The sequence below is a fragment of the Lycorma delicatula genome, chromosome 8 (genome assembly GCF_047948215.1).
Source record: "Lycorma delicatula isolate Av1 chromosome 8, ASM4794821v1, whole genome shotgun sequence".
In the NCBI taxonomy this organism is placed as follows: domain Eukaryota; kingdom Metazoa; phylum Arthropoda; class Insecta; order Hemiptera; family Fulgoridae; genus Lycorma; species Lycorma delicatula.
The window spans coordinates 98,509,707-98,521,993 of record NC_134462.1 but is presented as its reverse complement, the minus strand read 5'-3'; the positions used below and the strand labels follow the sequence as shown (position 1 = coordinate 98,521,993).

The window sequence follows — 12,287 nt, the reverse complement described above, 5'->3', positions numbered from 1 at the left end:
CATCGTTTTGGGATATAGGACTCCCCATAATATATATACTGTGGAAAGGAGGATTCCCCTGCACATACATTTTTGCCTGTCCAAGGTGGTTACAAATCAAGATAAGAAACTGGACTAAACTAAATATTATAACACATATGCTTGCAGGACCACAAGAATGGAATTCGGTAGAAATGCATTGTGAGGATAATCCAAACCAAAGAAGCAGAGCACAGAAAATGGAGTGCTGATTAGCTGCCTTTGAAGACTACATATAAGAAAATAGAGCTGGAGAGCGAAGGGGTGAAGGACAACCCTCTGCGCAGCCGCTGTTGACCACACTTGAGAGGATGGGCATCGATGAAGAGGCACGGGAACAACTGAACCCCTAAGCTCGAAGGCACACCCAGGGCTGAGTAATGCTTAATTGCTGGACTGGCCCCGGGAGGGGAGGATTGGTGATATAGGAGGTTTAGTTGGTAGGGGTGCAGACACATTCACACTATAATAACATCTTGTAGAACTGTTAGCAAGCCTGAAACTCAGTACACAAAGGTATTTCTCAGACTCAACAGGAAAAAAAAGTTTGGATTCATCAAGGCTGTAGAGTTAAACTTTTGTCAATAAAAATGAAGTAAAATATAGTATGAGTGTACAGACTGCTGTGGATGAGCAGTAGTATCTTTGTCTTTCATCCAGGTTTTGGGTCTGAATCCCAGTTATGCCTGGTATTTTTCCATACACTACAAAAATTTATTTCTCATCATATGAAAAAAAAAAAATTGTAACTGCAATCAGGCTACAGTTGTTTAGACTAAATTAAATAATTCTGATTTTTAAAGACAGTAAACACAAACACATTATTTTTAAAGAAAACTCAAAAACCTTTCACAAATATACTTATTTAACAACTAAAATTAGAGGGCCATCTACTTTGTTAAATAATCATCAATAAATTCTGAGGCAGTAGTTAATACAATAATAAATAACTTGTCAAACAATGTTTACAAAACCCTAGATAAATGGTGTTTTTGTTGTGTTTATTAAAAAAAGAATATGTATAAATGAACTGTTGGCTAGAAGCTGTAACATATTTTTTAGACAATCCCTCCAGAAAAAACAAAGTTAGCTTAAAAACAATCTAAACCCCTGAAACCTCAATTGCCCTCTGTAATTCATGTATATACTCTCTTATGTAGGGTTAGATAAGATCAAAATTTGTCCTAAGAATGAAATAGCATGAACCTTAAACAGTCAAAGAAATATCCTTTTCATTTTTAAATTGCATGTAGTTACTAAGAGCCAAAATTTAATTTTATATTAGAATAATGATGCCAAAGGTCTATTTTTCTGAATGTAAAATAGAACTAATCATAATATTTGTCTATATTTATAATAATTGCATTTGAATTGATCCATATTTCAGTTTTCAATGAAATACAGTTTGGGAAAGCAGAACTAACCAGCAAAAAAGTAGATTAGTAGTTGCTTTAATAATGTAAATCAATATGTTTTTGGCAAACATTTGTTTCTAGGTTAGGTAACACTTTGGATAATATTGTTTGATGCCAGCCACCATGGCACAAACGGTAGTGTCTCAGCCTTTCATCCCAAGATCTTGAACCCTAGTCGGGCATGGCATTTGCACATGCTACAAAATTGTAATTTCATCTCATCCTCTTCAGCAACACTTAACAGTGGTCCAGAACGCAAAAATTGTTTGATGGACTGTTGATTCTAATTTTATTTTGTAGTAAAACAGTATATAAACTGTAGTTTTTTTGAATATATTTAGCTCCATTCAGGATAATGTAAAAAAATTAGAGAATAAAAAAGTATTTTTATTGTTAGGTTGATAGGGATTTATGTAAATGTTAATAAACTTGAACACTTGGTTCTAAATTTCTTTTCTTAAAACTTATAATAAAAATATCTATTTCTTTTTTTAATAACCACATGTGAAGTGGAATACATTTTCTAGTTAATAATAAAAGTTTTCAGTGAAAAGAAGAAAGAATATTTTTAAGGTTAGTTTTTGATATTATTACTATAATGTTACATTATTTTACAGACAGACCCCACACATGAACCTAGCATATATGATGAAAGTTATTCATCTTCTGATTATGTTCTACCAACTACTAAAAAAAAATATGGTGGTAATAAAATAGGTTCCTTCATCTCCAGATAATAAAGACTATGTATAACACAATCGATACTGATTCTATTCATTTTGAAGAAAATTTATCACTTGAAAAAAGTTGTGCTGGTTGACCTAAAAACAGGAGGAGAGATTCACTGGTGATACTGCCTAGAAACTGAACAAAAAAAAAAACAAATATTCCAACAAAAAGCATTATAATTCTAAAAAACTAGAAGTTTTACACAAAATCTTTACAATTTCGATTGCAAGTGTGTACAAACTGCAAAGAAAGCATTGCTATTAGTAAAAGGGAGAAAAATCCAGTAAATTTTATTCAGTTGGTTCCTACAATGCTCAAACTGCATGTTCAACTGCTGACCAAATCATATTTAATTAAAAACAAAAAAAAATAAAACAATTGAAAGTAATTGAAGATAAGAAGAAGTTTCCTAAGGAACTTTCTATTTTAAATATTAATATGAATCACAAAATTTTAGGAAAACATTCCATATCTAAAGAGTTCAAAATCTTCTCTTATTAAATATAATTATGACAATGCAGATAATATAACAGATGAACAACGTAAAAATGGAGGATTTAATAAAATAGCTTCTGAAGAATAAAAAAAGTGTTATTGAACACATTAATAATTTCCTTGTTATCAATTACATTTCAGTCAATAGCACAATCAAACAACTTTCCTTTAGGACTGATGCTTCATAAAGTGTATGACATCTATGAAAAGAAAAGTTCAAAGATTTTTAGCTTTTCCATGTATAAAAAAATATATTATGCTAAGAACTTGCGATTTAAATCATTAAAAAAATATACTTGCAACAAAAGCGACACATTCAACATCATAATAAACAATGAAAAAGAAATTATAAAAAACTAATAAGAAATGACAAGAAAAAACTCAATATTAAGAGAGAACATGAACATCATATTAATCCAAAAGAAGTCTGTGATCTAATAAAAGAAAACTAGAAAAAAACCCGCTTCCCTTACCAAGAATTCCAGTCAGCATTATGCTTTACAAATGCCAGTTGTGGATTTACAACTGCAGAGTCCACCCAGGGAAAGTAAAGGTTTTTATACATTTGGATGGGAGTAGCTGAGGAAACCAGGATGATTACACATATAAAGAAAATTTATTGGATAAAGTTACTGAATTGTATCTCTGGAGCGATTCATGCGGAGAGAAATAATAAAAAGTGTTATTATTAAAAACAGTTTAGCATTTCATCCTACATTAAAATAGATTATATTCTATGGTATCTAATTCCTGGACCGAGATTGCAGCCAAACGACGATTTCGGCAAAATTGAATCCCTTTTGTCTAAACAGAGAATGTATCCTCCATCAGATTATATAAAGGTTATGGAACAGTGCAGAAAGAAATATTGATTAGTTAATTGAAAACTTTTTGGTGTGAGCAGTTAGAAAAAGAATTATAACTAATAGGAAGAAGGAAAATATTTATAACTAAAAACAAAGTAAATAGTTTTGGAGAAGGGAAAGCAATTTTCAATATTCATGAAAGATTTCACTGTAAGCAGTATTTAAAAGATTACTTAGGCTGTGGCCCAATGGGAAGATATAGCACCAGAAAAACCTTCAGATATTATTAATATCCTTAGGTATAATATCAGAAGTCTTTTTCCAAATGATACTATTCCTTTTTATAAGCAGTTATTTTCTTCAAATAATATTGATGATTTGGATGGTTGTAGGGCTAATCCAGATTTTGATGTAGAATAAAAAAATTAAGAAATGATTATGGGGAAAGGGGGTTTACTTAATATGAACTTTACTTTTACTTACAAAAACAATAAGCCATAACTTAAAATAAGTTATGAAAAAATAACTTAAAAAATAAGACTGAAAAGTTTTAAACCTAATTTTACTGGAACTTGACTTTTTTTAAATAAAATAGTGTTTGACTATTAACTTAGTATTATTGTTTTTCAAAAAAACCACAAATGAACTATTTTACATTTATCGCATTGTTTCTTTTAGAAAACTTACGAATTTGAAATATTAAAATCCATAAAAGTAACCCTCTTTTTTTTGTTTTTAAACTATAAAGAATAATTAATCCATACAGTTAAAAAGGTCAACTTTAAAGATGATTAAAAAAATTTATTAATGGGGGATATAAACTTTGATTGTGACTTTCTTAGAAACAGCTGCTTTTTATATCAATTATTAATTACAGCTAGTAATACAATTCTTTTTTTGTAGTACCTTTAATGCACTATTCATTTTGTTATCAATTATTATTTCACAATTATTGATTTTCCTTTTTTCAACAAATGTCTAGTTTTATGAATATACAAATTTACTATTTACCTAGTATATAATGATTACTTAACAATCAAAGTTTAGTATAATAATTGATGGTCTAGTTTCCAATTTCAAATAAAATTTTTGATTTTTATATTTATTTCAAAGTAAGTTCAATTTCAAAAAGTGAGCTGGAAAAAATTGAATACTGCTAATGAGTACAACTTATGTATCACACTCTCTCACAGATATTATTCAGTAATAAAATTAAAAATTGTTCACAAATAAATTAATACTAAAGTTAAAAAAAAAGTAATTTGTTTTTTATACAGAAATGAAAATTGTATAAAATAAAATAATTTTAGTGAATAAACTGTAAAAATTTAAACATGACAAAAGTTTTCAGTTTGTACAATATCACTGCTGTTTTCAAGTTTTTGAAAAAATGATTTAGAAAGTGGTAGGATTAACATAACATTTTTTATCAGATTAAAAGTAAATAAATACAATTACGACTTTTTTGAAGAACTGTTTTCAAAATTCAAAGAAATGCACTCAAGAATATATATATTTAGCGTCATTATACAGTGGAATCGCAGGTGAAACTGTAATTAATAGCCCCTAATAAAGTGGTAGGAAATTAATTATATATATGTATATATATATCTTTATATGGATTTTACAGATGTTATTAGTTCTTTTAATATTTTATTTTTTACAAACTTTACATTGTTGTATGTTCAGCACACTGAAGTAACTTTTAATAGTTTGCTAAAATTAGTATATTATTCTTAATATCTGTGATGTTTTGTAAAGGTTGATAATTTTACAGCATGTAGTAATTGACTAAATGGAAAAACTAAGGAAAACCGCTTGTTTAATTTGAAGATTTTAAAGATTGATTCTTAGAGAATATTTTTAAATTAAGTGTTAGGAAAACTATTAAATTTGTTCTAAACCCGAAGGAAGCACCTCATCAAGGGTGAAACTTATATTTTATATAAATTCAAAGCTCACATTCATTAAGTAACATCACTAATTTTGTTCTAAATTATCTAACTGAAACAGTGGTTTTTTAATCACCTTGGAATGTGTATCTTGCTTTATTTCGATATGGTGAATTCCATCTTTCAGGACATTCATTTAGTTCAAAAGTGACAAATTAGTATTATGAAGAACAATATTCAGGAAATACTCTAATTTTTTTTTAAAGTTCAGAAACTTTCATATTATTAAATTCATCTCTGTAATATCTAAATGTGTTATGAGAAAAATAATAAATCACATTTTGATATCTGAGATTCACCATATTGCGTCAAGAAATAAGTTTCACTTTGATCTTTCAAGTTTCTGTAATACCAAATAAAATTTTTAATTCTTATTTTATCAAATACTTAATATACTCAACAAATTGTCAAAGATAATTTAAAATATTCAAAAAGTTCCACAATTGGATGATAAGGCCTTTTCATTTGTTGGATGAATCCTTCAGATCTAATGTAAAATTACTTTGATTCTGTGCTCATTTATTTATGTCAAAATTCAAATAAGTGGTCTGTAAATTAAACTTAATTACGCTCATGTTTTTTGTTTATTGTTAAAAAAAGGATATTTTTTCTTGGAGCATGTGATATACGTACAAGTAATGTTACTGTAATATCTTCCTCATTTATTTAAATAATTTATAACTTTATTTAAAAATCTGACTATGGTATATATATATATTTTGTTTACTACAAAATTTGAATTTTCAAATCTGTTTTAACTTACGGAGAAAAAAAACATTAATTTTAAAATTAATACGTTAAAGTTTTGTTTATAGACTGACCGACTTAACAGTTAAATTTAGTTCATGTTAAGATACACCCTGACAAGAAATTAGATTAAACAGCTCAATCCAAATTAATAAATATATGTAAATCTAGAGGCATAAAGGAACTAAATGTACTACATACACTTCAGTAACATTATTATTCAATATGTAATGAAATGAATTAATCAGGAGAAACTTTAAAAAAAAGTTGAAAAATTATTAAAGAAAAAACTGTATAACAGAAATTATTGATAGCACTTTACAATAATGATCCTGCAATGTAATTTAATATTTGAATAATTAATTTTTAATGTGAATTTTTTTTCTAATAAATTAACACCGCATCTACAACATGAATTTTAAAGAATTTTTTTTATAATTTCTGAAAAAGATAAAAAATTAATATACATTATACTGAAAATATAAAATTACTAGTTTTATATTAATATTTTAATTTTGTAAATTATTCTATATTAATATCACTTTTGTATGTACATGTGAATGACTACATTCATTTTAATGTTGCATTTTTTTTATGAATAATGTATTATTAGCCAATACAAAATGAAAGTTGTGTGATTACGTCATTTAGTATTATTATAAAAAGGTTTTATACATAATTTTACTTGCGTTTATTTTGGACAAATTGAAGGAAATTACTAGTTTTGAATATTATATCAAATCGTCTCAGAAATAGACTCATAAAAGATACTAACCACATCAAGCATATTTTAAAAGTATCACATAAAGCCATGATACCAAATTTAAAAAAATTTACATTAAATTTGACAAAAAAATATTACATGAACAAACACAATATTATCTGATCACATACCAGAAGGGATTTTCGAATCACTGAATAAATCCACTTGATGAAGTAGCAATATAATAATTTTTATAAGACCTGGAAGTACAAAACAATATAGGTATTTTGAAAATAATATAAAAAAGATCTGTCTTTCCACTAAACTTTAGGCTAATGGATTTGGTCATTTTTTCCATACTAGTAGAAATTTAGTTGTTAATTTTGCTGTTTTTCATTTGTTTCAATGAAATAATAGATCAAATCTGACTATACTGGAAAGGTTTTTTGATTTATTAGTTCATTGTACCTCAGTTTAAAGCTGCATACTGCAAACTGTAGAATTCATGCAGTCTTTGTTCAAAAAGAAATAACCTTAAATTGAAAGAAAAAACTATTACATCAACATAATATTCACAATGCCCCAACAATAATGTGACTTGACTGCTCCAAAACAAATAATGCCATTTAAAAAATGGCCCGTATAGAATATTGAAAGCAATAAGAGAAGGTAAATAGAAATTAAAAAAGTATTTCGGAGCCATAAATCGAAGGAATATTTTTGGATAAAACCTAAAGAAATATGCACGCCAATATGGTAAAAAACTATTAAATGATATGGTAAATAAAACAAATGATGTTAGATCAAAATTTAAACATACCCTAAAATAAGTGTAGAATCAATCTACGGGTAAGGCTGCAAATAGGAATAACGATGAGACAAAAGAAAATGTATGTCTAAAGTAAATAATAAAACAAGCACTTAACTAATTCTGTGTAAAATAAGATATCACAATGTAAATAATATTAATGTAATGTCTAAAATTACATTCTACTGGATTTCAAAATGTTAAGTGTAAGAACCCTTTACGTACGTGCCCCAAGAAATTTGCATGCACCGAAATGCACTTATACCATATACATAAAAAAATAAGGCGATGGTTTCAAAGTGAACAGCAGAAAAAACAAGTAACTGAAACGAACTGACTAATTCTAAGATAGTGCAAATATGGCATTTATATCTAATAAAAGTTGACGTACACGTTTTAAAAGAAAATTCTTGTACAACTACGAGTGATCAATAAATACAACTAAGACATTTCAGGGATGTATGAGTTATGCCACATACTAATATAATAAACTAACATGCGACCACTGAACGCACATAGTAGACTAATACATAAAAAAAATTACGGAGCGTAGAGCCGGCCTGCCCAGGGTGTCAGTTTTTAACGATGTCGGGTATGTAATCAAAAACAAACCACGCCTCCCCCGTCATACAACACACTCGCATGCTATTGGTCGAATGACACGTAGTACATATCCCCACCAAAACTGGATTGTGCTTTCTTTATATTCCCTTCTACAAAATACTTAATAAAATTCTTTCACTAAGCAGTAGTTGAGCTTTCACTTTCACATTGGTAGTTATTTTACGATAGACACTGTTTAATATCCGTAACCCAAACAAAAACAAAATTTTAACGCACAATTAGGTGTAAAACTTCCTAAACACAATAATTCCTTTGCGAACAAACATTTTTTTTCAAAATGAAATGATGGCCTTCTTCAAGCGATAAATGTAATGAAAAACAAACGCTGCATAATGATTTAATAAAAACAATGTTTTGATGTAAGTTGTCCTCCCCCCAAACAAGAAACCCGATCGAAGTCATTGCTTTCCCTATTTAGTGACGTCACGTCCAATAGGGACTGTGGAATGCTTGTTTCGACTCGCGTGAACCCCGTAGGACACAGGCACGTTACACCTTTGGTAAGTGTTTTCAGATTACGCATTTTGTACACACCATTTTCACAGACAAAACCTACTGCATGTTAGCTCTGTCAACAGTCCCGACACAGACAGTAAACGTAGATGTTAATAAATGCAAATATTAGTTATAAACATTGTTACAATATCAATTTACGTAACTACACTCTTGTTCTTCACAACATTGGTATACATGGGCTTAGATGCACTACTTAGTGAAACGACGTAGGTTAACACATTACTCATCACAAGTCATGAAACAGTATTTAAAACTACCTTAAAACATCACAGCACTAACCACCACACCGAGTTCACTGAATCTGCTTCACGTGCTGAATCAGTCCTGGCTTGATTATTGTAGGGCATCCCCCTCCCTTTACTTCCTGAATCCCCTCTCCTGAAGCTTCCCCTCTACATCATTTTACTACCCCTCCCACCCCTTCACACGAAAACCAGCCATTGGATCGGGCTTCACGCTGCACTTTCATGAATGGGAAGGGGGATTTGCTTGAGTACAAATTTAGCCATCCATTGAAAGCGTTTTCTCTCGTAGAAATAAAAAGGGCCCTTTACCACACATTGACCTGTTTGTTGCAGATACCCTCTGTTGCTATGATTAAATCTGGTCTTAACCCAAATTTAAAGACATTTAATTCCATGTTAAAATAAGTACTTTATTTATTTAGGATATAGGGTTTTTTACCTAGTTCTGATAGCTTTGAAGTTATGCTCTGAAAGCTTGCTACCATTATCCGCGGACCTAATTAAAGTCTATCAAATACGGCATTCATTTTACTTTTAAGCACATAATTTAACGTTTAAATTAAAATTTGATATTAGCAATTAACTGATAAAAATAATTTGTTTTGTGTGGATGTGTTAAATTGTAGACACTAATAAGTAATAGTTACTAATAAGGAAGCTATCCCATGAACATGTTTACAGGTTATATTAATTTCCCTTTCACAACATTGAGGAGCTTGTGCGATTACTTTTATTTTAATGATTCGAAAATCAGGGAAATCTGTAATCGTCGATTAGCCTGTTAATTCAAGTATTTACTTTGGTCTTATTTTAATGATTTTTAAATACTCTCACCTGTTTTGTTTGTTGGGAAAAAAGGGGATAAAAATCTTGATAAGCATATAGCATTTATATAAATAAAATTCTATTTATGTTGGTCACCTTGATGGGGCAGGTATTATTAACTTTTGCAATTATGGCAACATTGAATGGGTTAATGAAAATGGCCGTTTGCCGTAATAACTATGTGAGCTGCAGTGAATTAACATTCTTTTTTCAAGACGCTTTGTTAAATTTTTAATTATATTTTATTTGCACACTAATTATTTTATTTATTACACATAAAAATTTTAAGAGAACGAGTAAACAAATGTATGTATGTGCGTGTAGTGTTATTCCTATTCAAATAAAAGTTCAGGCGGATAAACCGTCTAAACAAAATACAGTAATATATACAATCTTATTTTATTGCATATTATGCATAATTTGAGTAAAGAGTGGTGTGAAGTATTACTATACAATTGTATGTTAAATAATGTGATTTTATTTACGAGTTATAAGTGAGTATCAGTATATAATTTTGAATTTAAAAGTTATGTTTACATTCTTAACCAAGTTACTAGTCACACGTTTAGCCTAGACTACGGATTAACGTTCTCATCAAAGTAATTTCGATTTTGTGTTTCGTTGAAATCTGTTAATTTTTTAAAATTTATTTATGTGTTCGTTATTTTAGTTTGTAATTTCCAGTTTTAAATTGTGTCAACGTTTGTTTACAATTTATGTACTGTAAACACGTCCTATGTGTTTGTTAATCACTTATGTTTATTTTTAATTTTAGATTTTTGTTATTTTTTCCATGGATAATTTTGTAATTGATATTTTCATTTCGATTTTTAGTAGACTATTTTGTGAAATTTAAATATTAGTGGTTATTAAATGGATTGTTGCTTTGCACATGCATCATTTAAACAAAAATATTTTTTTGTTTCTATTTATTCTGAACTAATTATTTACAAAGGAGCTTCAGTGAAATGCCATTTAAAATTTTCTGAAGTTGCAGTATTTTTTCAGTTATAGGAGTTGAAGATGTTCTGATATTTAATCTTCATTATTATTAAAATGTGTACTCGTATCTAACCTGGAAAACTGTAATTAATAAGTCTTTTGTTTATTTATCTTAACAGATTCTGTTTATTATTTTAATGTTACTTTCCTGATCTTATTTAAATGGTTTAATGATTTATATTGTCATAATTTCATAGTTGTACGCTTTTATTACCTAAACAAATGTTTTTAAATATGATAAATTGACATGAGTATTATGTAATTATAACTTTTTGTCAGTAAGCACTCTCCAATTATTATTATTTTGTTTTAATGTAACGACAGTTTACTTCGGTGTTTCATATAAATAGCAGTATTGTTGTAAGGAAAGTTCTGTTTGCTTTACAGATTAATTAAGGGGATGTGCGAGGCAAGATGTATTAGCTTCATTATTCAACACACTTCAAGCTATACCACATGAATTTAGAAACCTTCATTTTCATAAATCCTTCCAAGATATTTATGTATGTATGTATAAATTGTCAAAGTTAAGAAAGTTTAGTTGATTAGCAGGATAGGGATAGATTGCTGAACATAGGTATTTTTTGCTTTTATGACATCTGTTGTGGTACACTGCCCTCTCCTATAAACTATGGCAACACTACTTTACAATCTATGTAGAATTGTGCCTCTGTGAGTTTAAATTTTCTAATCTTATAAGTTATTGTACAACAGGTAAACTGTGGTACAATGTTCAAAACTAAATCTTTGTTTGAATTATATAAAAAACTTAATTTTATTCTTTCTTTTGATTATTAAAATATATCGTGATAAAAGTTTTATTATATTAACTATTTTAAATTGCATGAAATACAATGTTAACACCGCTTGGCCTCTTTTGACCAACCTGTAAATATTGAAAATAGTACAAGACTATATTACTTAAGTATACTTTATTAAAGTCAGTAGTATTTAAATTATAGACATAAAATTGAAGCTGTAATTTTGGTTGGAACAACAATGCTAATGTTTTTTTGTTCTTTATGTTTTTGTCACTAATTTTTCTTTTACTTAAATAAATGAGTTTCAAGTAACCTTTTATAGAGTAGTAATATTGATTAATTATGAAATGTAAATGCCTGAAAACATAACCTTTTGTAATTAGAAGCTATTTCATTAAAGAGTGTCATTTGTTTGCACGACTCCTTACTGGCCATAATCATTTTTCTTGTATGTTTGGTAGTGTTTCTTTGCTGCACAATTTGATGATATGGATGGACATTTGTGTTGTCCATGAATAGTTAAATTGAATTGGATATGCTTACTTAATATTCCATAAGTAAAGCACTGCTGTTTATTTTTTATAGAACTTAAATGTTATATCAGTGTTTTTTTTAATATGGCAATAACATACTCCACTTTT

General features: G+C 28.5%; 1 protein-coding gene across 1 annotated transcript in view; it reads left to right on the top strand.

Moving 5' to 3' along the window:
- The first annotated feature begins 11,275 nt into the window (after positions 1-11,275).
- Positions 11,276-12,287, top strand: part of LOC142329317 (uncharacterized) — a 92,468-nt gene continuing 91,456 nt past the window's right edge. The window contains exon 1 of the mRNA XM_075373801.1: positions 11,276-11,392. Within this exon, the coding sequence (XP_075229916.1) occupies positions 11,342-11,392 (51 nt within the window). The 5' untranslated portion in view covers positions 11,276-11,341. The remainder of the gene's footprint in view (positions 11,393-12,287) is intronic.